At 40.2% G+C, this 26,652-nt stretch overlaps 1 protein-coding gene across 1 annotated transcript in view; it reads right to left on the minus strand.

Annotated features, from left to right (window-relative positions):
• The window catches only part of mpped2a (metallophosphoesterase domain containing 2a), a 45,496-nt gene extending 19,619 nt beyond the window's left edge, over nt 1-25,877 (minus strand). Inside the window, exons 1-2 of the mRNA XM_030414619.1 lie at nt 25,677-25,877; nt 14,560-14,785 (exon numbers count right to left, since the gene is read on the minus strand). Coding sequence (XP_030270479.1) covers nt 14,560-14,785; nt 25,677-25,764 — 314 coding nt within the window. The 5' untranslated portion in view covers nt 25,765-25,877. The remainder of the gene's footprint in view (nt 1-14,559; nt 14,786-25,676) is intronic.
• Between the last annotated feature and the right edge of the window lie 775 nt (nt 25,878-26,652).

The following is a 26,652-nucleotide window of genomic DNA, read 5'->3' on the forward strand; positions in this document are numbered from 1 at the left end:
CAAAGTGTTCTTGTTAAGCATATTTAAATTTCTTTGACACTTTCTACCAATATTGATAATACTGAAATTCTACTCCCCGTCTGTCTGTCTGTCTGTCTGTCTGTCTGTCTGTCTGTGTGTGTGAGATTACATGCATCTGTCGTCCCATTCTGCCTGGTGCAGTGGAGGATCAGAAGCTATGCAGAGAGTCCAGTTGTGTGGCTCTGTAATTAAAGCTGACGCTGCCACTGAAGCACGCCAGCTCCAGGGTCGAAGGTCACCACACAACCACTGACACAAGCAGGTAACCAGCCACTGTGAAACAGGCTGAAAGGCAAGTTGCCACCACCAGACTCCCTTCATCCACCTCCTAAACCTGTCCTCATCCCCCACTAGTCCCTGCTTCTCCTTGCCCTCCCTTCATTTCGTTCGCTCCACCTCTCCACTCACAAGTTTCTTCTCAAGGAAAAAAAAACACCCGCTTCGACGCATTTATCCATTCAATGACATGAGAGAGAAAGAATAGAGACAAAAGAGAAACGGAGGAAGAGGAAAGGCTTTCAAACAGCAGTGGCGGAACATCTATAGGAAACTCGCACTTGAGTCTTTTCAGCACCATGAAGGCCATCATCGGAGGGGCCAAACATGTCACTGGAAAAGAAAAAATAATGTAGGTGGAGAAGTGAAGTTCCTTGTGTACCTCTAACATGAATAAAGCCATCTGTGTGCCAACATGAAAGCACACTGTTGACCTTTGCAGATCTGTCCTTTTAGAGCAAAGTGGAACTGGACCTTGGTGTGTTTTCTTAGAGATACAGTGAAGAAAGAAGAAGAATGAAGGTATTGAAGGATGCTGGTGCTGAGGTAGAAGGTGCAGCTGTGCTGAAGAAACCTATTTATCATCCTTACAATGAAAGTAAAAAAAAACAAAAAACACAACTACTGAGTAAAAGAGTCCCTTGATGAATTTTGTCAAGTTCAAGTGAACCACGGCTTGTAAACCGAAGTCACATGGACTCAGAGGTCTCTTGTATACAGGTCAGAGTTGTAGTAGCACGTTGACCCTGTAGGTCAGACACCGCAGGCTGCAGACGAGGCCAGTCAGCTGAGCAGTCACTACAATTCCATCTGCAGTGTTTTCAGACTTTATTTTGTGCTGTTCAGCTTTCTAAACACGAGTAACTGCCGCCTGTCAGATGTCAACCTCCACCTCCTCCTCCTGTTCCTGTTCAGAAACCCTCCCGCTTGTAGTTTGATTGGGTTTAGATGCTCATTCTTTTAACAAGCTGTGCAGCTGCTGCTCTTCTTTATGTGGTTCATTTGATATGGACACACAGAAACACACCAACAAACTGAATACACAATTGAATGAACACAATGAAACACCATCGCTACTAGAGCTTTTGTTTGAGCATAAACATGGAAAATATAAAAATATATAATTATTTTTTATTGAAAGCAATGCTAACATCTACTGGCAATCAGGGGAGGGTGTATATGAAAAAAGTACTAGGGCAGAGGGTAATTCATCGTAATCTACAAACCGTTAAAAAAAAAAAAAATCGCCAATATGACACTGTAAAGTTTTTTGCCAACTTTGTAGAGCTGCAACGATCCGTCAATCAGAATGAAATTATACACCCAAACTATCACACATTTCCAAATGTAATACCTTTTAAGATGTTTTCTAAGAACCTTTCCATACATTTAAAAGACATTTTTAACTTTAAATAATTTTTAAGACCCGCAGACACCCTGTTTTTAAATACTTTCAATTAATACCAACACAAAGTATGCAGGTAAATACTCAACCATATTTTTCATATCAGTCAGGATTTTGCAGAAGGATTAATTTATTTGAAAGATCAGGGAAAAGAAACACTCAATCAAACTCAACTGGGATCTGGTAGACTCAGAAACTGAAAATTGTCCGCGTCTTACTGGAACCAAATTTAGCTGAAGATAAGATGCATTTCCTTTCAGCCTGGTAAGTGTCTCGCTGCCACAGATGGATGTGTGTTATTCACACCTTTGAAAAAAATACAAGGCTTCCAGATAAAAGATGGAAACCAGATTAGGTGATAAGAGCTGACGACTCTTATAGCTGCCAGTTCTGCACATATATGTCACAGCACGCACAGAAAGAAAAATCCTGCTATAAGAGACTGCAGATTTTGATGCACATCTTATATGCATTAGTTACCCTAAGTTTGGTCGCGCAACTAAAACAAAAAAGAGACAGGGTTAAACATATCTGTCTCAATGTCCCATTGAAGAGTTAAGGCCATTGACACGTTTCAAAGTCAACAGAGCTCTCACTCTCTCTCTTAAAAACACACACAAGTACAGACATGTAAACTGACAGAGACAATTACACCTACCAGCCGGAGGTTCTGTGTGTACTGTAACTACAGTCTGTCCACACCGTCGGGGATGAACAGTGATCTGACCTCAGAGCAGGGCTAACAGTCTGCTGCACAACTAGAGCGAAGAAACACACTACCGGCTGAAACACAGCTGTCTCTCTGCATTATCTCAGATCATTACTTTTATTCACAGAGCACTCAATCTTACATCACACTGAAGGCCAGAACCCTCACAAGAGATCGTGCTGCGGACATAAACAGATTAAAAACTTGAAATTATTCATTACAATATTAGGAGATGAGCAGAGCTGGAGGTCAATTTACCCCCAAAGGCCTATTCATTTCTTTGAACAGGCGGCTGCCAAAGATGTTCTACACCCTTCCGATCCAAAAAACAATCAATACCACATACAATCCTGATGCGTAGAGTTTCCGAATCAATAGCAAACAAAATGACTAATCTTTCTTTTATTGGATTCGCCAAAAGTGTCAAAGAAGGTGTCAACACAATTCTCAAAGTGCTTTGATTTGCAACGGGGTAAAAGAAGATTGAGGATAAAAATGAACAAAGTAAAAAGAAAAAAGGAATGATTTTTGTGTAGGAAATTTTTTTTGACACATTAGACAATGAACATTTACAAATACAGTAATTCTCCACATTTATTTATTAAGACTACATTAAAAACAACAATCTCAACAACAAGTAGAAAAAATGACTACCTAAACTAGATAATTTTTCTTTTTTTGTGGTAAATTTGTGGCCTGGATCCAGAGCAGGATTCTGGCTGTGTCAGCCCTTTTCCAGATCCGGGAGTGTTTGATGGAGCTGCTAGGTTGTCGCGTGGCAGACCTCTAGCTGCCCGGCCGGTGACTGATGCACACGAGGCCACGGAGGAGAGCTTTATTAAACGATGGCGAGGACCCATCACTCTCCCTCTGACATATTGGGGGCTCACCTTGGGGTGTGAGTGGTGGGGTGCACCAGGAGGCATCAGCAAGATATGAAACATTTAGTCTGTCTGAGTTAACACACGCTAGTGATGACGTATGGTTTGTGTTTGTTGGTTTTCAGCACGCTGCAGTTTTAAATTTTGACTGCGTTTCATATTTTTCTTGCATAAGGGCCGTTTGAGAAACATGCCTGTGTGTGTGTGTGTGCAGGGTGAGTCATTTAGCAGGGAACGCTGTGAGCCGTCATACTGCAGAGAGCGAGGGCGCAATGACAAATCCATCACTTAACCCTCTCATTCATTCCTCTGACACACACTGGGGAAACTTCACACACACACACACACACACACACACACACACACACACACACACACACACACACACACACACACACACACACACACACACACACACACACACACACACACACCTGGAGAGACTGAAAGTACAAACCGCTGACACCCCTTCTCCTCCTCCCTCTGCAGCCTTCATCACCAGCTGCAGGAGGCTCCATAATGTCTAAACCTCCCTGCATACGTAACCTGACGACCACCTTCATTTTATGCTACATTAAGTAAAGGTGTCACACTTACATCAGTAAATCATAATCTCATTAAATCTTAAAGTATTTGTGTAATTAATATGCTGCACTGCTGTCCACTAAAAACATATCATGTATAAAAAAAGTTGTTCAAGATAATGGGAAAAAAAAACATTAAAAAAGCCATTTCTTAGGCACAACAGTGGTAAAATCTTCAACATATACATATCCTAGGACAATCAAAGGTTTTTATCACGGATCAATCAATAATTTGATCGTGGTGAATTTTTTATTATCGAAATAACTGTAAATACCCCCTAACAGGAATGACTTGAAACAGCTGTCTGTCTCACGAATGCACAGTCTTACATTTGTTTCCAGATTTATTTTGAATAGCCTAAGCCTGTCACTATGGCTTGCCTGTTAATGGTCAAAAAAATATCACTGCAGTGTTGAGGTAAAACAACCCAAACAATTTCTCTTTATGTGCTAATTGAGTGAAACACAATTTTCTTATGAAACTGACTGTATAAATAGAAAGAAACCCACATTTTTTTAAAATCACTATGCTTTTGACCATCAGGGGATCAGAAAGTTTCTCCAAACTAACTCTGCAGAGTGAAAGAATCGAGGGCAGAGCGACCATAAAGCCCTTGACTTCTTGGTGATGGACATTTGTCTGGGCCCATTACCTCATTGGAGGTAACGCTGCCATGTGCTCACACTCTGACAGAGAAAATAGTGTGCGTGTGCGTGTGTGTGTGTTTGTGTGTGTGGGGTGGGCAGACAGCCAACACAAACTGACAGAGGCTGGCGCCAGCAGAGGGGTGACTTAGGGGTGATTAAGCTAAAAGCAGCCGACACAAATGTCAGACCTCAGTGACACAGACAAATGACAGCATGAAGTTATAAATGCTTGTATTCATTTTTACTTCTGTAATAGAGATGTCCAGATATATGCTCAAGTTCTGAAAAGAAGCCCAGAATTAAATCAAACCCTTAAATACAGCCACTTCAATATGAGACCAATTTTTGGATGCACAATGAAAAAGAAACCAGTTAAAAGAGGGCAGAGGATTATACATTTGTATACACATATGCATCAGTTGAAGAACAAAAAAGCTTCATAATGTTTTTAATATTTGCATGCATGAGCATTTAAGTGGTGCAGTAAAAATCAACTCCTCTAAAAGAACTCTAAGTATCACAAGTACAAAATAAATTGGGGTCATGTTCAAGAGAGCTTTTTCTAAATAGGTGAGTGAAGCAGGTTAAGTAGAAACATAATCAGACCTATTTTCAGGCTCAGTGTAGAGGTAGTGTTGAGAACTAATTCACCATTAATTTTGATTTATTTGCATTGAGAGATTTCTCATGAAGAACTATCCTGGTTCACAGGTCTCGATGTCTAAATTAGTTATCAAAATACTATCTGTCAGAGTTCGAGTACATGAAGATGTTGTACAATTCTGTTCTTGTAAAATGCACATAAAAGGCTTAAATGGATGGCTTATCAAAGGTTATTAATGTTTCTTAACAAAGCTGTTCGAAAAATAGCAATTTTTTTTCCATACCAACCTGTAGAGATAAGATCTTTAATTATATCTTAACAGAATGAAAAAATTATAGAGCTTTTAGGACATGCACACGTCCTTAAAGTTTGAGTACAACAGAAGTCTGCAGAGAAAAAAAGCTAAGGAAGTGAGTTTATAATAAACTTTCCTTTACACTGTGGTAGATGTGGGACGGTCATGTTAAAAGTACAAATAAAGTGAATACATTTAAAAAAGGCTTTGTTAGTTTCTTTGTGGCCTCTCATTATTTTGTTTCTGTCTAATTAATTCTGCAGGTTTGTAATGTTGTCTGTAATGAGGACATGACTTGTTATTGTCAAATGAGCCATCAGAGTTTTTACAGTTAACAGTTAATTGAAAGAATATTGCAACCACTTTCCCTCAGTGTTTTAAATTGTCTGCATTGTCTCAGGAGGAGAGTGAACCACAGTATGTGTGTGTATGTGTGCTGTTAAGGGTCAGGGGTGGTCCTTATTTTACAGCATCAGGATGTTCGTTTGACAAAATGCCACTTCCTGAGAGAGAGAGAATGAAAGAGCGAAAGAGCGAGCGAGCGAGCGAGCGAGAAAAGGATGGAGGGAGGGGTGGCCAAATGTATTCGGACAGCCTAACATTACACGTACTGTATTTGAACATCAGAAAATGGTGAAAAATTCCAAATGCCCAAAAAAAAATAAATCTGTGTTTAATATGTTGTGTTCTCTGTTCATCCCGAAAGTGTCGAAAAGGACTTAGGTTAGGCCTTTGGGAAAGCAATTTCTTTATGGACTTGTGGCTTCGTGCACAGGAGCATTATGATTATGACTAAACAGGAAAAGATCTTTCCCAAAATGAAGCCTATTATTGTCTTCAACATAATGGCACGCTTTAGCGCCAAGATTGTTATTAACTGGAACAAATCTCTGACCCACAGAGGTGACCGCAGATAAGGTGTCCTAATACTTTTGGCCTTACAGTGTAGACAGAGACACAGGTGGATCAAGGGGGAAGAAAAAGAAGAGTTCAGAGGAAAACAAACATTACTGATCTCTGACATCCTCATAATGAAAACAACTGAGGCTAAACATGCTGATATACAAACATCACCACTGTTCCCCTCTCTCGCTTCCTCTCACTCGCCCTCTCTCCTGCGCATGCACGCACGCACACACGCACACACACAGTTGACCTTTACAGTGAAAAATGAATACATGAATAAAACTAAACTCTGCAAATGACAAATCTGCATTTGGCCCTTCGGGTTTCCCCTGAGGTGAGCTTCTGAGAGTCAAATGAGGGCAGTCGGATTTAATCTGCCGCCTCTGGGAGGCACAGACACACAATACTGCAGACTGATTTGCTATCGAATAAACCAACCAAACATTGATTGCCATTTCATTCGTTAACAGGGACCAAACTAAGGACTGTGAAGCAAAGATGAGAGGGAAGAAAATGAGATGGCAGGAAGAGGCTGGGAATAGAATGAGAGAGGGAAATGAGAAGGGAGGAAAGAAAGAGATGGGGGTGAATTGGAAAGAAGAAATGAGTGGAGGAAGGATAAGAGGAGGAGGAGAAGTGAGGAGAAGGCAGAAACCCTGGTGGACGAGGCAGAGAGGGGGAGAAAGGATGGCTGCTGGGCTGGGAGGATCGGGGAGGAGGCAGCAGAGGGAGCAGCAACAGTTTGACCTTCGACCAGAGAGTTAAGTTGTGGTCAAGTCCAGAATGACAAAACAGTTTAATCCCTACAGAGAGACACACACACACACACACACACACACAGTACTTCTCTGGTCTGAATCAGTCAGCAGAGCTTATCAGAGTCTGCAAAACCAGCAGGATTCCTCACATATCTGTGGCCAGCCTGCCATCACTCCTGTTACATCGATGTCTTTGATTTTATTCATACATACAGTCTACAAGACAATTACCACTTCCTACCACGTGTCTTTAGAAATGCTTATTTTGTCTGACCAACAGTCTAGAAAGACTAAGCAATCACAATTACAGGGAACAAACAAAAGCAGCAACACATAGGAGAGGCAGGAAAGAGCAAATGGTTGGCAACACTGAGACAGAAAATTCTCAAATGATTCATTCATTAATCTTTGCCCAACTTTAATTTCCTAAATTACTTTTTTTAAATTGCCAGTGTCTCACCTGGTTCCATATACCAAACAGAAAAAAACTGTTTCAGAAACATGTGGTCAGGAAATATTTCAGTCAATATTTAGATTAGATTTCTGGTGATCAATTTTATAGGTGAGATTATCTATCATATCAGCACAAATTGTACGTGTTTTAAGTATCCAACCTAAATCAAAAGCTCTCTGATGGACTGGAGCATAACTCCACTTTTTACCATTTACAAAACGTCCGAAAACAGAGATTCATATTCTGCATTAAAGAAGTAGATTATAGACACAAGATCAAAAAGAAGGTTAATAAACACATGAAATGGGAGTTGAAGTTCAGAGTTTTACTTTTCTCAAAATCTTGTCGGCTGAACCAGACAGAGTTAATGATGTGAATAAAATCCAAAACTGTCCAAGAGACCTTCAGCCCCTCTTAAAGAGGTCTGATTGACAAGGTGCAGAAGCTTGCTCATCTTTCCAAAGAGTGTGTGTGTGTGTGTGTGTGTGTGTGTGTAGGTGTGTGTAGGAGTGTGTGTGTGTGTGTGTGTGTGTGTGTGTGTGTGTAGGAGTGTGCGAGTGTGAGAAGAGGGGGTTCAGGTATTCGGTCTGTTAAGCATCTGTCATTAAACAGTGCGTGTTGTATGTCTTTCATGGAACGCTGCTTTCACTCCAAGAAGGAGTGGACCGAGTCAGTTTTCAGTGAACACACAATCCGGAGCAATGCAAGGTTTAAAAAAATGTCTCCTTGAGGATTGGTTCAATAAAGATGGTAGTTGGTAAAGAGGTTTTAAAACAGGATGAAATGAAAGATCTATCAACAATATTTTGTCCTTTGGTTTCTACTATTGTACAAAAATAAAAAATGAGGAGCCAAAACTATTAGTCAACCCTCAAAATAATAAGAAACTATTTCCATACTTGGTTGATCTTCTTGAATGCCGGGATGTGCTTCTTCTCTGTATTTTATAAAACTCAATTTCTTTGGGTCAAACAAAACAAACAAACAAACAAACATGTAACCTTGGACTTGATTTTCTTGGATGTGACTTCAAAGATGATTAATTGAAAAAATAATCAACAGCTTAATTGCTAAATAATCTTAAAGTTCCAGTTCACTATCCCTGCCTAATCATTTATATCACCTATTTATTCTGATAATGAAGACTCAAGGATATTTTCATATAGAAGTAACACCGTCATTCAAGGCGTTTATGTTCTAGTTACAGCAGCTGGATTTAGCAGGTTTCCCATTATCTCTATAAGAACAGTGCATGCAATGAAATTACAAAAATGACATTTTCTTGCAACTTTTTTGGCTCAACGACAGCTCAAATAAAAGCAGTCTGTGACAAATAAAAGCAGGTTTTTTGGAGGAGGAACCAAAAAGAAATAACTGATTTTTTACTCATGCAGCTTCATGATGGCCATGTAATTTTTTTACTTCACTGAAATAGTGTCGTGATTGTAGAAAAAAAAAATCATAGCCAACTATAGACAAAACAGAAAAAAACCATGCACTTTCAGGAATCAACACTGTTAGAACCATTCTTAATGGGAATATTCTCCAGCTTTCAACACAATTCTTTGCTTTGCCTGCACCCACAACCTACAGATGTGTTTAGCTGTGTTATGAGAATGTTTGTGAACAGGCGGCCTTTATTTTCCCTGCTTGAATCTGGATAAGCCAAAACCAAGCACTGCCTGGCAACCAATTTGCAGGACATGGCCTACATGTTTCTTAGTCTGGTTAGGCTCTCTGAAATCTGGTTATTGTAGGTTTTTTAACCCTTAAGAGTAAGTGAAGTGATTAACACAGCCCGTTTCACCATTTTTAGGGGGCCAAGCCCGAGGGGCCGAGGGAACGCGTATGCTTGCATACGTTCCCCTCGGCCCCTCCTTCCTAGGACCAGCAGTGCTAGGAACCCTATTGTAATTGTAAAGATTTTTATTTTTATTTTTCTCCGGCTAAAAATCTGATCTAAAGTTATCAAAAGAATTTTGCTCAGTCAAAAAATGCGCAAATTAATCACAAACACTTTTCTGTAGCTAGCTATAAAAATGTAAACTGTTTGATATCTCGGTCAAACTAAATGCTGTTAACACCAAATTTGAGATCCTTTGTTGCCATAACACTGGGAAGGAATGAGCCCAATTTGGCGAATTTTGGCCACTAGGGGGCGCTAAAAATATGGGAAGTTTATATCTCTTGAACAGCTACACCGATTTTTACGAAATTTGGTTGGTATGATGTAGGGCCAATCCTGAGGCCATATCTTGAAGGTGGTCATGACTGCTCAATGTGGGCGTGGCTTATTACAAGATGAACAACAAACATTAATTTCAGCCAACCTATTATGCTGAGAGCTTTGAAATTTATATGGTACAGATAGAATAGGACACAGTTCTTCCATACCAAAAATTGCACATGTACTCCAGTAGGTGGCGCTATAATGGGTGTAATCGCGTTTTTGCCTGTAACTTCCACATTTTAAATAACACATTCACAAACCTTATATCCATATGTTCCCTGAATAGAGCTGGGTTTTCTGACATAGGACACGCCCACTTCTGCTGCACATTTCGTTCGCTAAATCGCCACATATGCAAAACCTACTTTTTCGAACTCCTCCTTAGGATTTTGTCCGATCTGCGTGAAACTTGGCATGTACACTCTTTAGCTGGACCTGATCTAAAGTTATCAAAAGAATTTTGCTCGGTCAAAAAATGCGCAAATTATTAATGAACAAATTTTGGTGGCTAGCTATAAAAATGTAAACTGTTTGATATCTCGGTCAAACTACATGATTAACACACTATTAACACCAAATTTGAGATCCTTGGTTGTGATGACACTGGGAAGGGATGAGCCGAATTTGGCGAATTCTGGCCACTAGGGGGCGCAAAAAATATGGGAAGTTTATATCTCTTGAACAGCTACACCGATTTTTACAAAATTTGGTCGGTATGATGTAGGGCCAATCCTGAGGCCATGGTCATGACTGGTCAATGTGGGTATGCCTTATTACAACAAATCCAAATTGGCACACATTCAGCCTTTTGCACTTCCAGTGCACTTTCCATTACAGCGAATACCACAGCTCAGACGTTGGCCTGTGTCCTCACTTTTGCCCCGAGCCCGTCATCCTTTGGGGCCAACTTCCGTGGGCTCTGCGGTGCGCGGGGTCCGAGTTGCGCGGGGGGGGGCTTGGTCCCCTTCATAACTGCTTGCAGTTCTAGTCTCTATTTGCGTTGCATCACTTTCATAATATATTCTACTCTACTGATTAGACAGACTATCTTTTCAGCAGTAAGAAACATCTTTAAGTCCTTTGTTTCTAAATAAATCTCATCTCTGAAGACGATCTTTGCCAGCAATAAACCCACAGCTCAAGGATTGCTCAGATTTCCAACATCCGGGGAAATTTTTCCCTCAACACTCGACTCTTTTTCAGATAACTAGTTTATCAGATACTCTAGTAAGACTAATTAACTGAGGCAACTTGTTGGCACAATTTCAACAAAGCTACATATTTAAGTAACCAAAAAGTTGTGTGTTAGAGAGCTTGGCCTTGTTGAAATCCACCTCGATCCCTGAAGAGTTGAGTTCAGAAAAGGCTTAACTGTACTTGACAGTTTTTGAAGATACAAAACTGAAACTATCAGCGTGGGAAAGATCAGATCTTTAATGATATATATAATTTAATGATTTCATTTGAGTGTGTTCCTTCAGACATGGATGTGTCCAGAATACTTTCAGCATAAACAATTTCTACTGAACAAACTGCTTTTCAGTGGTAAATCTACATCTTTCTGCTGTAAATGGCCCCATGCTGAACTGATAACCTGATGCAGATAATTATAACATGGATTTGATTTGAAAAGTACTGCAACAGAATGTCATTTTTATCCATAAGACCTTTTAAAACAGACATTTAAATGATGGATTGATGAAAAAAATGAGAAACAATGGTGGGAAAAGCGATAAAAAGAAGGGTGTAATGTTTATAATCAGTCAGTTAATCAGAGAAGAATGTTTCCTTCCATCCTGTGGAGATGAAAACCTGCAGTGTCATTATGTGTAATTATTGTGTACAAACTGCTGTAACCTGCTGCTTCTCCACATTTTCCTGAATAAAACTTAAGTCCTATGGTAGAAATCCGACTAATTGATCCCATAGTCCCATAGTTTACTTTTTTTCATGTAAAAAACAAAATAATATTCAAGGGAATTTAATGAAACACAACTGAGAAGATGAAGGCAAGTGTTAAAATAAGTTTTGACTGTGCTGTTGATAATCTAGTATAATCTACATTAAGTAATGTAGTTTGTGCAATAATATTTGGGTACTGTACTGTTTTCATTCAAAGACAGAATGATCTGCTTTTCCATCTCACATGCAGAGTGACTGATGGATTTAAAAAAAACAAACAGAAAATCCTATTCTTTAAACAGCAGCCTTCAATGACAATTTGTTTCTGTTTTTGACATTTTTCAATTTGAGCTGGATGGGGGTGGGAAAAGCGAGTTCTGAAATTTTCTAAAAGTATTAAACCGTGTGCCATTTGGGGTTACAAAAAACAACCGACCATTGGTTGGCATTTTCATGTACACGTCACAGTCAAATACCATTGTTTTTTCTGTAACATCTCAAGGAAACATGGCATAAAACTGAAATATCCTTGTAAGTATTGCTAAATACACAGCGGTGGAGTGTACAAAGCATATGTACTTTACTATAATATCATACAATGTGGGGTTGCAGGCAGTTTATTCCAGTTTGTGAGACTTCATAGTTATACTACAAATATTATGCTTAACATTTATTTGATTGCTGTTACGCAAAACTTAACATGCAAACAGATGATGAGCGTATACAGCTGAAACTATACAAGAATTCAAACGCTTCAAGGACTTCAAAAGACTGTTTTAATGTCTTGGCAGGTGTATCGCTAAGTTTATGGTCAGAAAAAAAGGAAGATATTTAACATTTATAGAACTGACACATTTGTTTAAAGGGGAATGAGAACTTCTACACTGTTATTACTTATATTCATGTACAGATATGAATAGCTTTGTCACCACTGAAAGCAGATGTGTGGATACCGAACTGGCTGAAAACCTGTGAACATGTTATTTCATCAGTCTTTAAAGCAGCAGCAGCAGCAGCAGCAGCAGCAGAGCAATCCACTGCAGTTACAGCCGCGTTTATCAGGTGGTAGTTACACGCTACATTTCCTGAGTGATGCCGTCGCGTCCTGGCCTGCAGCAGCAAACCACTGAGGACTCGGAGGAGCTTGGGCCACCCAGGCAGTGAGCTGGTGAGCTGTTGATGAAGTGAGGGGTCACTGCAGGGCTAAGTGAGACCTCACACTGGACAAGCAGGCCAGACCTAGGGCCACGGTGGCATATGGGTGTGAAGGAGGTGAGGAAGCTGAGGAGGGGTGGGAGTGAGGGGGCGCCAAGCTGTCCACTCCGCCTCTCACGAGACCCCCAGCTGTCACAACAGACACTTACCAGCCCTCACACTAAACACCCACCAGGGAGAGGAGGGGCAGCATCCTTCCTCTTTCAAACAGAAGGATGGAAAAGAGGAAGGATGGAGGGAAAAGCGAGGGTAATCTCTTCTTCCTGCTGCTGTGAAGTCGGAGGAATGCTGGGATCTGCCCCTGCTGCCGTCCTCCACCACTTCTGAAGCCAGGCTGCAAACCTGCTAATTATAGCTGCTAAAGGATGAAGGTGTGACCTAAATAGTTATTTTAAGTCTGGAGCAGACCTGTGAGAACTGCTGCGCAGAGAGAGCAGAAGCAGTCGCAGCAGGGTGGAGGAAGTTCCAGCCTCGACCGTCACACAACAAAACACAGCTGCGGTGCTGGGGGGCTAAGGTCAGACTGTAAGACTGATCAAATACTGTGAGACCACAACAGCTCAGACTGAACTACAGGGTTTTCTGTCTATCAAATGATCTAGCAACGGTGCCTGGAACCAAGAAAGGGATCCCGAGGAATCAGAATAAATGATCATTAGATACTAATTACTGTATGGGCAACTATCAACATTAATCTAAGATTAGTTCTGAGGTTTCTTTTTTGATAAATCTGAAATTACTAAATGAATGATTGATAATTTTTGGTAATTCATTCAGAAGAAAAATGCCAATTATGTTAGTTAAATTAGTTGTGATTATTAGTCTCTGAGTGTTTTATTTTTCACCTGCCTGCAAGAAGACTGTTTTATATAAAACAGGCAGCTGTAAAAGCTTAAAATGGTGTGCGGCTGCCTTTTTTCCAAGGTGCAAAGAAAGCATATGTGTGATTTAGTAGGTGTAAAAATTCTGGATAATGGTTTTGCTACAAACAATAACATCCGTGGAAAAAACGTTTTTGTAGACTACTGTTCTTGCTTCAAGATACAGAACCTACAGTTCAACCAAGGAATCAATTTTGAAAAGACACTGATTCATAAACAGGGGTTACAATTTCTATCAAGGAGTATGAGATTTTGACACGTGTACATCCATGAATGCAGCAGTGGTCTCAGGAGAGTTTTCTCCCATCAAGCACTTTCTCTACACAAACATTTCCCACTTTAATAACACTCCCACCTGCCTCTGTTTGCCGTATACATGCTGCTTACACCATTCCTGAACCAAACACCCCCTTCCACCCCGCTTTCTTTCCACACCTGAGAGCCTATTGACAGAGTGTCCTGGTAACACGCGTATCACTTAACCCTGTGTCAAAACACAGGTGTAACGTAAGCCTGGGGAGCAGGCGAAGGTCCTGAGCTCATAAAGGAATGTGCGAGCTGGGAATAGCACCCTGCATGGAAGAGAGGCCCCTCGCTGAGAGCGTACAGCAGAGTACAGAGTTACTACAGGGAGGAGAGCTGGAAAACAGCCAGACACTGACAGAGGGGGAAGGCACACCTTCACCTCAGGGATCCACAACCCAATGAGACAGAATTGTGACTCAGCTATAATGAAAGACAGAAAGTTTTGGATGGCGGATAGAAGAAAGAAAGCGGTTGGTGAACTTACCACGGCGCCCCGTATATTCGGAATCCCTTAATGGTGACGTCTGAGTCCTGCAGGTACACACAGTTTGTGAGGAGCGATTGGACATTGTCAAAGTCCTCTGGTTTGAGTTTGGAGACTGAGGGGAATCGGTAGTAATCCTGCTTGACCAGCTCGGCCATAAAGTCCTTATCGAAGGTCAGCTCGTGATTCCCGGCAATCACCACTTTGAACTCGTACGGTAGGCCACCTACAAGAGACAAGAGGAAGAGAGTGGTGAGCTGCAGTCTGATATCCACATATGAACCTCCAGTCTGTATCTCTTCTGATAGAAGTCATACAGATATTGAACTGAGCTGAAGACATTGCAACTGCATGGTGTTCACCTGGCCTAGCAGGATTTCAACTTTTTAAGCATGAAATGTAAAGATATTATCAATTTCCAGACCATTTTGACAGCAGCAAAACTCTTGAATCAACTTAAAGTTCTTAACTGGAGCTAACTTTAGAATTCAGATAACATACAACATCAAAGTTGCATAAATGAACTAAGGCACACACCAAAAAGCTGTGTTTTTCTATAGCTGTGATCTACAAGGTTTCTCACATCAGAGGTGGTTTTTAACCCGCCCTAACGAATAATTAAGAAATCAAGAGGCCAAAAATCAAGAGGTCAGCGTTTGATCCATAAATTAACAGATTTGATCACCAGTTTTTCACACATCTGTTCCAATGGTTTTAATATCCTGTATCTGCATAATGTAATAATTGTAGCTTATTGCAATGAGAAATTAATGAAGCCCATTCACACTGAGAAAAATACGTTAATCAATTATTCAGGATGCCTGAAAAATACAGGTTGTTGCAGAAACATACACACAAAAAAACAAAACAAAAAAGAATTTGAGGATTCAAATTTTTGTTAAATCTTTACTTGTACTTCTTTACTGCATGTTGTCTGCAAATCCTTATAGGATATTATTAAATGTACACTGAAATTTTTACCTCCCTGAAAATAATTCTTTACACTTCACGTATTCTTCACCTACAATATATTTTGTCCATACTGTGCAGCTCTGCTCCCCATCAAAGCAGAACAGTATTTTATAAAATCACAACAGTGTTGTACTTTCTACCCGGTCAGTGTATTTTTCCAGAAGCAGCAGACTATCCTAATATTTTGGACATGAAACATACACTCCCTCAGTAGGTCCTTGTATACCCAACCCTGAGCACAGATCAGGACTGGAAAGAAAACTCAGATAAGTGGAGGGGAAAAATACCCTCAATTCAGACAGTCAGAGAGGTTACAACCACAGCTAACGGCTCTGCTTGACCCCTACAGACCACCGTCCATCTCTGCAGGCACCAGGCAGCAGGGAAAAGCATGAACCTGAACTAAATAGAGGAGAACATCCATTACAATTCTCATCCCCTCATCTTTCAACTTCTGCTGTGCCCTTTTTCGCTCTCCTCTGTCAAGGTGATTTGTCCCAGTTCCCCTCCACCATCAAGAAACTGACTTAATACTTTATTCCAGCCGATTGAGCACTCAACCAAAGGGTCTGGCCTTCATCACCCTTCCTTTCTCTCTCTATATTTCTTTTTTTCCTGTCCTGGATTCTGTTTTTTACACTGCCTGTTGATTTCATTCAAGTCTTCCTTCCTGCCTGTCTTTAACCTGATCTGTAGGTTCTCTGCAGGATAATTTATGTGCAGTGACAACTGAACCATATAGGGAAGAATGTGTGCTATGGGTGCTGCAAATTATAGCAGCCTAAACTAAGCCAATATAATTTATAATAGGCCTGCAACTATTTGTTATTTTTATGTCTGATTAAAATGCTGATTCATTTCTCAACTAATTTATCAATCATTTGATCAATAAAATGCTCTAAACAGTGAAAAAGGTCAGAATTTTCATTTTAGTTTGGTCACTTTCATTCAATCCTTACAAGTAGACAATGAATAATTATCAATTAATTATTTCAACTCACAATTTATTATATTTTGCATTAAAACTGTAGACAGAATACTACAGAACTCAGTTTTTAACTGACAGCAGCACGTTAGAAGCTGGAATTGACAGGAAAAATGACTGAATGCCTTATTGATGAGTTCAACCTGATTACTAAAGATTATTTCTTTACATACTATCGAACCGTTTGGATACCATGTGGTGCTGTAAGAAATTACCATCTCCGGCGGAGACCCTAAATATAAAAAAACAGTCCTTGATTGCCAGAATTGTACAAAACAGAAATCCTTTTACATGCATTGCAGGATTACTGCACAGGTCTATAAGCAGGATGCCTACATCCACCTTTTGTTCCTGTGCTTCTTACTGCTCTTGGAAAGTATCGGCAGAAGGTTATGAGGCATTCCAAGAGGGCAAAATTGAATTAAATGGTGAATAAACAATGCAATAAAACGTATTTGTTGAATGAAAATACTTTTGACTCATAATAGTAAGATAAGATGTGAGCACGATGCTCAATTTTGCAGCACTGAAGTTCAGATTTAGAAACAAAACAAACAGACATTGAAAAGAATATAAATTCAGTCAAGATACTTTTACTCGGTGCAGATAAATAAAATGTTCCCCCGCATCGGTCTAAGGTGTGTGTGTGTGAGAGTGCGACCGAGCAAGAGAGAGCGAGTGTTTGTTCTCTAATGCTGAAAATGAAAGAATCATGGTTCCCCCGGTCTATAGGTTTCATTCCCGCTACTCTAAATTAGCTCTTGTCGCGTCTCAGGATCATAAATTCCAGTCTAACCTTATATGAGAATACAGTCTCTCAGTCCCCTAGCACTCTAACTGGATCACACACACACACACGCACACACGCGGATCATCGTCTCCACCACCACCATGCAGGAAAAAGGTGGGGAAAAACCTAATTACCATCCAACAACTCCATCTCCATTACTCTACTGGGAATTTCGACTGCTTTTTATTGCCACCGTGATACATCTCACCGAGGGTTGGAGGAGTGATACACCTAGATTTATTTTTTATTCTTCACCCACAAACAGGGGGCTAGAAAGACAGAATGAAAATCAAAATGAAATCTCTGTAAAGTACAAGAACAATATGTGCAGAGAAATGTTTTGTCATTCCTCTCAAGAAGGCAGACTTCAAAAGAAGACAAAAACATCTGCACCCAGTGAATTTTTACAGGACGATAATAAAAATACATTATTTTCAAACAAAGTAAATGAAAAATGAAATGAAAAATCATACTGAACACTGTATCCCTTGAATTAAAGAGGTGAATATCTAAGAAAATGTAATTGTCACCTCCCCCAATTCTCTCTTCTCCTCGAATTAATCTTTGAGGAAATATGATCCAAGATCCAAATCAACATGTCCAGTTAGTGCAAAAGCTGCGAATATCCACTAGTTTAATAAAAACAAGCCTTTCCGTATCAGTTGACTCAGCTCTAACTGAGGCTGTGTCTGTTTCTTTTTTAATTGTCTAACGTATTTTTAACTTTTTATACATATATTTACTACAGCTGAATGCACTGATGCACACTGTAGCTGGTGGAAACAACTTTGTTCAATTTGTCTTATATGCATATGCAAATACTCAAGGAAAAGGCAATGAAGTGAATCTGAATTCTGAATCTCTATGGAGTGTTTTAGCATCTTTCAGGTTTCTTTTTTGGTTTAACAAAATGCAACTTTCCTGTTCCGCCATTGCTGTTGTATGTACTTCCAGCAGTAGTTTAAGGATAAAACAACAAAAGCAAAACGAAAGTGAAAAATTAACTACTATTCACCAGAACCCCATGACTTGACCATGACTTTTCCAAAAAATGATCAATTTCCATGCCAGCTAACTCGATTTCTCCAACCAACAGTCCGCTACCCAAATATGTTCTGTTTACAATGATATAACCCGAGGAAAATCATGTGGTATTTTACTTAAAAGATTAACAAAATGTGAACAAATGTTGGCAACGTAGATCCCTGCAAATCACAGATATGCTGATACATTTCTTTATGTTGCAATTTTACATTTCTTAAAGTTCAATGTATGTTCTGACAGTGTTGTGCTTATGGTCTGGTTAGGTTAAGGCACAAAAACAACTTGGTTAAAGTTAAGAATATATCATGTTTTGGTTAAAAAAAAACGTTTTGGTTGCTACAAACACGTCTGGAAATTGTCCTGAGGTCTCTTTTAAAGTTCCTCAAGCAATCAAGTTGTTTCACACTTGATTACTTGAGTTTGTTTAAAATATAGTCTCGAACTGCGGTTGCTGGCTTGGCAGCCTTTTCACTGAACTATACCACTATCTGCTCCGCCTCCTGATACAAAAATCAGCTCATATGCATGTAATGTGAACGTGATACAGCTCATATTATAGAAATGTCAATATAGTATGTAGCCCATGACCTTTCAAATGTTGCCAACATTTCATCTTTATTCTAGAGCCCCAATTATTTTTCTTATGAGCAACTAACAGATTAATTTTTAGCGCTACTATATTCAGGCTACTGTTTGTACTGTTGTCTTCACAACTTTATAAGGTGATGATATGTAAATGTTAAGTTTACATTTTTCGTCAGTGATGCATTCATCATAATCAAGGATCATTCCATGTCAAATTTAGGTGTATAAATGATGAGAAACCATCATATCATTGTGGCAGTGTATGTAAGGAGAAGGGGTTGTGTGATTGGATTGTGATACTTGCACAATTTTTATTTACTATGTTTAACTCAAAAAATTATTTGAAAATAATGTCTCAAACCATCTCCAGTGTTGTTAAACAGGAAGTGAGCAAACCCATCTACAGTTAGTGCACATTGTTGAACACATCATCTTCTCCCATCTATACACATTACACATCTGAGCACAGACCCAAACATACATAAGCTACTGAGGCATCTGGGAGCAGCTCAAAGCAGAAGATCAGAGCTCGTTCTCTCCCATCAGACAGGCTGGGTCAGGAAAAACTCGTTCCTCTGCATCGATCTCCAATGATTTCCCTCTACAGGCCAAACATCAGTCGATGGCCAGGACAAACTGCTGCCTCCGACCAGAGTCTGAGAGGAGCAGATGGAGGAGGCCAAGAGGGAGGAGTAGAGGAGCACAAGCACACCGCCCAGTTTACAGACGCTTTAAATCTACAATTACAACCTCATCCAACCCATAGTTAAAACTCTTTGGACTCTGTTGTCCCTACAGTGATAATTACAGCTTTGCTTTCAACAAATGCTAAATGAAGATTATCGTATGTTCCTTAAAAGAAATCCCAGATTCTTATAAAGTGGAAGTGTTTTTTTGTAACTTAACCCAACACGAGAGTTTAACATAACTCGCAGTGGAGTTGTAATAAAAGCCAGTTCTCCATATACTCACGTAGCAAACTGCAAGTTTACAGAATACTTCAGTTGGACGACCATATAAATGAAAACCCTTGATGACATAAAATATGTAGCATCACAACTTTAAAATAACAAGTGTTGGGCCTCATGCCTCTATACCACATGCCTCAACAAAGAGAAAGGCCTGTAGGTGAAGCCAAAAGCCTAAACTACTAATCCCCCCCAACCACGAGGGACTCAAGAACAAAGGACCATAAAAAAAGGGGTCCACAAGGTGTGAAAACCGCGTCACCCGCTGACCTGCCCAGAAGACGTCACCTGGTCCCTATTGGCTGTGAGCCAGGAAGTTCCGCCAGAATCACGGTGACGTCACCTAGAGATTAAAAGGTCACGCACCCCGAAGGACCGGTGTATTTTCCCGACGACTACGTGGCGTGTCAACGTCTGCAGCTGTTGTCTTAAGGATACAACCTGAGAAACGTTTTCCCTCCTTTTTTTTTTATTTTTTTGAGCTAAAGTTCAGTTCCCTCCTCGGTGGACGAGATAGAGACTGTTTTGGCTTCACTTTCGTTTTGTTCGAACATTCAGTATTATTTTGGATCCCGAGAGGAACGCTGCACAACCCAGCCGTTCCCTCACTACCTGCAGAAGGAAGAAAATAATCGTCAGAAGGGACGAGACCGTCCCTCCCTTCGTGTCGACCGATCGCTGTGTTACAGCCTGCCGTCAGCTGTGAGGACGCTCCAGTCTGATCCCGCGCTCGCCTCCTGAAGGAGTTGGAGTATACGAGTTAGCCGGGCATCCCACGCTACCGCATCCCGCGGCATCCGAAAGTAAGAGGTTCTTTGTTTGGGCAGAAACAGATAGTATATAGCGTGATTGTTTGTTTTTGTTGTGAAAGGACCGCCGAGTCCGCTTATGGTTACCTGTACTGTGTTTTCACTGTGTTTGATACGCTCGCTAGGAGCTCTTTCAGGCAACCCAGCCTGGGTAGTCTTGCTGCCGTGTGTGACCACAATACGTCGTATTCCGGCTCGATCAGCGGACGGCAAACGGACCTCGATTCGCTTGCCGACCACTGTTCGAGGGAGAGACGATCGCTGTGTACCACATGGTCGTTGGGTTGTTTCTGTGTTGTCTGCTAAGCCTCGCTTAGCTCTTTCCCTCTTTTACTAACACACATACACACACACACGCACACACACATACACGTTGAGAGACGTATACTGTTTTGGGCGATCTGTTGTAACACATCGTTAACAACTCCGCTATAACCCAAGACGTGTACTTATCATCCCTCCTTCATTGACTATAAAGACGGACTTCTACTAATTCGGAATTGTGGGTATCATCCCTGTAAATTCGACCCTCGTGTGGCCAAACCGCACAGGAGATCAAAGACGGCGCAACCGCTGCCCTTTGTTCAAATCTCGCGCGCACATGAAGTGACCACCCCTGGTCGTTACAATCACTGCCGCCATTTTTGAATTCCAGGTACATGAATCAGCACATCTGCATTCATCCCCTCGGAATTCACATTCCTGCGTGACAGAGTCACATCCGGTGTTTTCTGGAATCTCGTCGGCGAGATTCCTTAGATCACGCCCACTAATTTGTAGTCCGGTGAACGTGACTTCCCAAGTCACGTTCAGCACTTTGTAGTCTTTGTTGGAGACTTACCTATACACACACACCCTCATACACACATACATACTTACCTACATACGCGTACACCTACACACACACACACACACACACACATACATATTTATCTACACACGCGTACACCGACACATACACACACACACACATACATACACACTTACCTACACACGCGTACACCTACACACACACGTTTGGCTTGCTTATGTTTTATACTGTCAATAACTTAAAGGAAACCATTGTTGGTTAAAGGTGGATTGTTTGGTGGGAGGAACTTTAATAAACACTGTTGACTTTAAATTGGACAGCCTCTGTGATTATTTGTACAATTTCATGTTGTAATAACTGCTGGTTGAGATGGTCAGTGCTCGGATTCACGCCTTCCCCCTTATTTAATTATTGATACTTTCATGATATTGACAATTTGAATAACTTTCAGGCTTTGAGACTCAAGGTAAATCAATTGATTGTTGATCCCTGATTTCAGGGTGGTGCCCCGTGTTCATTAACGACTCCTAGTCACCTAGGTGTCATTAATCAACTATAACAATATTCAATTAATTAATAATTAACAAATTAATAATTAATTAATAATCAATAATCAATAACGATTCCCAACACAAGCGTAGAATCAAAAGACGACCATACCAAGTTTTTCAGAACAGTTTTTACCTGAAATGAGCAGCCACTTCATGCTTTGCAATCCTCCTCTTTCAACTAGAAAAACATCAAATTATGGAACTGATGCATCTTCAAAATGCCATTTTTCATGTGACTTGTGTCACACTGCTGATTCTCACCCTCCTCCATGTCTGACTCACTCTCCCTACCTTCATCAAAAGACAAAAAGTGCCCTTGGAGGGAAAATCAAACCTTTCACATTCACTTTATAAGAGCCCATTCAGTATGTAAAGCTCACACCTACAAATGGGAACATAAATAAGCGACATTTTCTCAGCCTGCCGACTGTCTGTGCTTCAAACAGAAGAAATAAAAGATATAGAATAAAAGAACATGCTTTCACTGACTTAAGTGTCAACACCTCAACATCTGAAATAATACTAACTTTTGCAGAAATAACTTTTACAGAAATAACATCTTTAGAAAGATTTAACCTGTATGGACATATAGGTTATTGGTCAATGTGATAAAAGATAGATCCGTTTATCTTTAAACTTGACCAACATCAGTAATCAAATAAGACTATGTAACTTCTACATTCTAACTATTAATATGATGTTATGACCTTTCTGGTGAAATTACAACTTTAATCTCAATTTTATTACTTTTTTCTTCAACTTAATGCATAAAATCTCCTTTCCCCACCATTTCCTAAAAGTGGTTTTAATATTTTAGTTTTAATTTTCTTCCCTCCCATCCCGACAGCTCCACACTCACAACCTTCACCAGGACATTAACAGGCAGGGCGCTCCCAACTGTACTGAGCCATTTTCCACTTTGCTCTGCAATCGATTCCCCATAACAGCCGATATCTCCGTTTTCACTCTGGCTTAACAAAGTAACGACACACACACACACACACACACACACACACACACACGACGTAGATGTCAGCGCTGATGGATGGAGGAGTTTGATAGAAAAGCTGAACAATGTGTCCTCCTGGTGGTGCCAGGTGCTGTATCCGTGGTGACGCAGCAGAAAACAGAGCGGGAAAGAAATAGGGCATGCCTGCATGTGTGTGAGAGTGTTCAGCCTGTGTGTGTCTGTTTCAGTAGAATTAGGGCACAGCACCTGGCAGTAGTTTAAAGATTCAGCTTGGCAGAGTGGGTTCACTACTGTGGCTGACCGACAACAAACCACAGCCACAATTCATAAAACTGAAACTTAAGATTTTTAAGGTGCAGAGACTATTTACAACCGACAACAAAACAACTAGAAAGAGTGGTTGAGTACGTTTAATCACTGCAACTGCAAACCTGTGTCAGTTTGAAGTGATTTTAGGTTGTTTCCACTTTAAGGACCATTATTAATCAGATCACTTTGCGACTTCAATGTTGTGTTATTGTACCTAGCATTCAAACACATTCACACCCATGTTTGTCTGTAATCGTGTCAACAGGCCGGGATCAAGTTTTACAACATGTTTTTCTGTCTTTTTGGGGGTTTCATCAAGTCAGCATTTTGATTAACTGTCTTTTGAAAAGTCATTTCCGAGGAGATAAAGGTTTCCAGCTAAAGGCAACCAATCACATAGGGAGGTATATGAGCTTCGACCACTTCAACTCTAAAGGGAAGGAAGCATGGCTGTCATATAAATTGTGTTTTCACATTTATCTAATATAAAAGGCAGTGAGATTCATACAACTGTGCATGAGAACCAAGAGGTTTTGTAGCTAAAATGATGCTTGATTTGTATTTTTTTTATTTTTGCACATACACATAGATGAATATTCATATTTTATTCTACTTACTATATCTATCCCCCTTTAATCTCACAGTATGGTAGAAATATGTGCGTATACATTGGTAAATATAGGGTTTTTTTTTGCCATTTGTGTCCATTTTCGTTCTTGTGAGTTGTATGATTTTGATGATGAATTGCCACTGCAACAGTAAAATTTAACATGTGGATTATTAAAGATAGCTGGCTTTGTTTTTTGTGCTGTAAAAACTGGATCACTGTTGGAATCCACAGTTACTTAACTTCTTTTTAAATGTTCTATTCAAAAACATCGAATACATCCAAACTAGTTCAAAATTACAGTTACATCAACTAACAAAACAAAAAAGCATTTAAGAAGTAATTTAAAGGAGTAAATTTGAAATATCTAAATGGTGTAATGCCAGTTTGTGATTTTCTAATTTTAATTTCAATGGTAGTAAAAAAAAAAAAAAAAACGTGTTTTCTTTTAGACTTTTCATGCTCTATTAATGCATTTACTCATTATAACAAACTTCAAATTGTGGTTCAATGAGAAACATTCTCACTAGAAATCTACACTTCCCTCCCGTTATTTGTCGAGCTGGATACGCATTTTGAAGGTAAACAATAAACATCACTGCCAATGTTCAATACCTCTTCAATTTTCAACATTAAACCGCTTTGTGTTGTTTCCTCCCTCTCATCTTCTTTTTCATATGAAGTGACTTTTTTCTCAGCTGCTGGATTGTTTTATTGCAGTCCATGTTTATTCACCCCAAATAGCCAGTGAAAGACATTAGTTGGAACTAGCTAGCATCGTGCATACCAGTTTTATGTAAGGAGGGTGCCTTTGTTTGCATGACAGCTCAGAATCTGTCTGATTTTAAAACTCACAAGGAAATCCAGTTATTTTGGTAATTTCCTCTAGCATGTTCTTCACTCTTGTCTATGTATATTCATGAACTAGATTCATGCGGCTTTGGGATACAAATTTTCCCTCCAGTTTTAAACATTTGCAACTTGCGCAGACATGTCCTAACTTCCATAAATCTATCATCTATCTTTTTTGAATGTATTCACTTGTGTCTTTAGATTTACATTATATGCAGTCAGGAAGCTGCTAAAATGTGCTTTTAGACGTTGTTTTCCTGCTATTAAACTTCAGGAGGTAGTTTTGTCTCACCTGTCAAGTGCCAATGAACAGACAAATACAAACGACTGAGACATAGTCAAAAGAATTCAAATGTGTTCAAACATTGAAAGCCAGTGTGGTGGGTGGCACTTATTGATTTATGCAATTGGTGAGAGGGAATGTCAGACAATGTGTGTGCGTTTTTTGGTTTGTGTGTCTGAGCGTGAAACATGACTACATTAGAGGGACAAAAATGCTTCAGTCACTTCAGCTCTCGTCTAGAGATGAAACACTGGCTGCTGGGACAGATACCACACATACGCGCGCGCACACACACAGCCAAGCACTCCCACCCACAGCATGGGGGCAGAGGGAGAGGTCAAAGGTTAACTGAGGCAGGGTGTTAGGTCAGAAGGGTTAAACTGGAAACTTTAGCACAGCAGTTGTGGGGTCTGCAGGGGAGGTGGAGGTGCTTCACTGTGTGGTCCAGTTACTGGTTATGCGTGCGACATGTCTCGTGCCTTTTGCCGCTCACACTGCTCATGGAAGCTTGTGCATGTCAGTTTTGTGTGAGTGTGAAAACAATGCAGTTGCGTGAAGCTGCGTTTTAATCAGCTTTGTACCTAGCCAGTCGTTGAACTTCTTGACCTCAGAGGGCAGGCCCAGCTCGGTGAAGTCACCCATGTGCAGCAGCACGTCGCCATAGGGCATCTGGATGCCGTCTGTACGCGAGTGTGTATCTGAAACACACACAAACCTGGTGTGTCCCGCTGGTTTGGGAGTGTCATAAGGAATGGGGTCCACCCTGAAAAAGACAGAGAGAGAAAAAGGTGTTAAGAGTGGGGCTGAACAATAAGTCCTAACATAAGAAATGATGACATTTATCTCAGGAATGAAACAGTAACAAGTATTTCATGATTCATCGGTGGCGGCTTCTTAATTCAGACATATTAATTTTGATTCATTACAGTCTGACAGGTTAAAGATTTTTCCGGACTGTGGGTTAATTGGTTAACCTTCAGTTAGAATCAGAATTTTGTGGGGTTTGTTGTGAAGTAGAGTTACATGCAACGAATTTGCTTTGGTTCTGTTCAAGTTATTCAGTTTAAATTACACAAGAATTTGACCAGTTCATTATTGAAAGCTGTAATATGGGGCATCATTGGAGTCTTGGGGTTAAGATGTAGCCCATACAGTCACTACATTGCTGGATTAGAGTCCGGAGGGAAGTGTTTAATTGCACCACCATCCTCTCTGATCCCGACACTGCCTGTCTGACTCGTTTGTCGCTTTCAACAAAGTTTGCAAACAAACTATGAAAAAACAAAACAAAAAGAAAACCATTTTATCAGTACATTATGCATGGCTAGGTGGAAATTTATGTCAGTGACGCTGTTTAACTGCTCTGTAGGTAAGATTGTGTGTTGGTGACGCAGGTCGTCTCTTTTCTTTCCTTTCCAGGGTTTATTTTTGTCCCTCAAAAGAAGATGCTTGCTGTTGTTAATTCTTTGAATTAATATTAACAACAGCTCCCACATACCAAGATTATCAATGATTAACACCTGTTATATTGTGTTGAATTAACTGTCTTCACATCGG

Source organism: Sparus aurata, chromosome 4 (assembly GCF_900880675.1).
Source record: "Sparus aurata chromosome 4, fSpaAur1.1, whole genome shotgun sequence".
NCBI classification, from domain to species: Eukaryota; Metazoa; Chordata; class Actinopteri; order Spariformes; family Sparidae; genus Sparus; species Sparus aurata.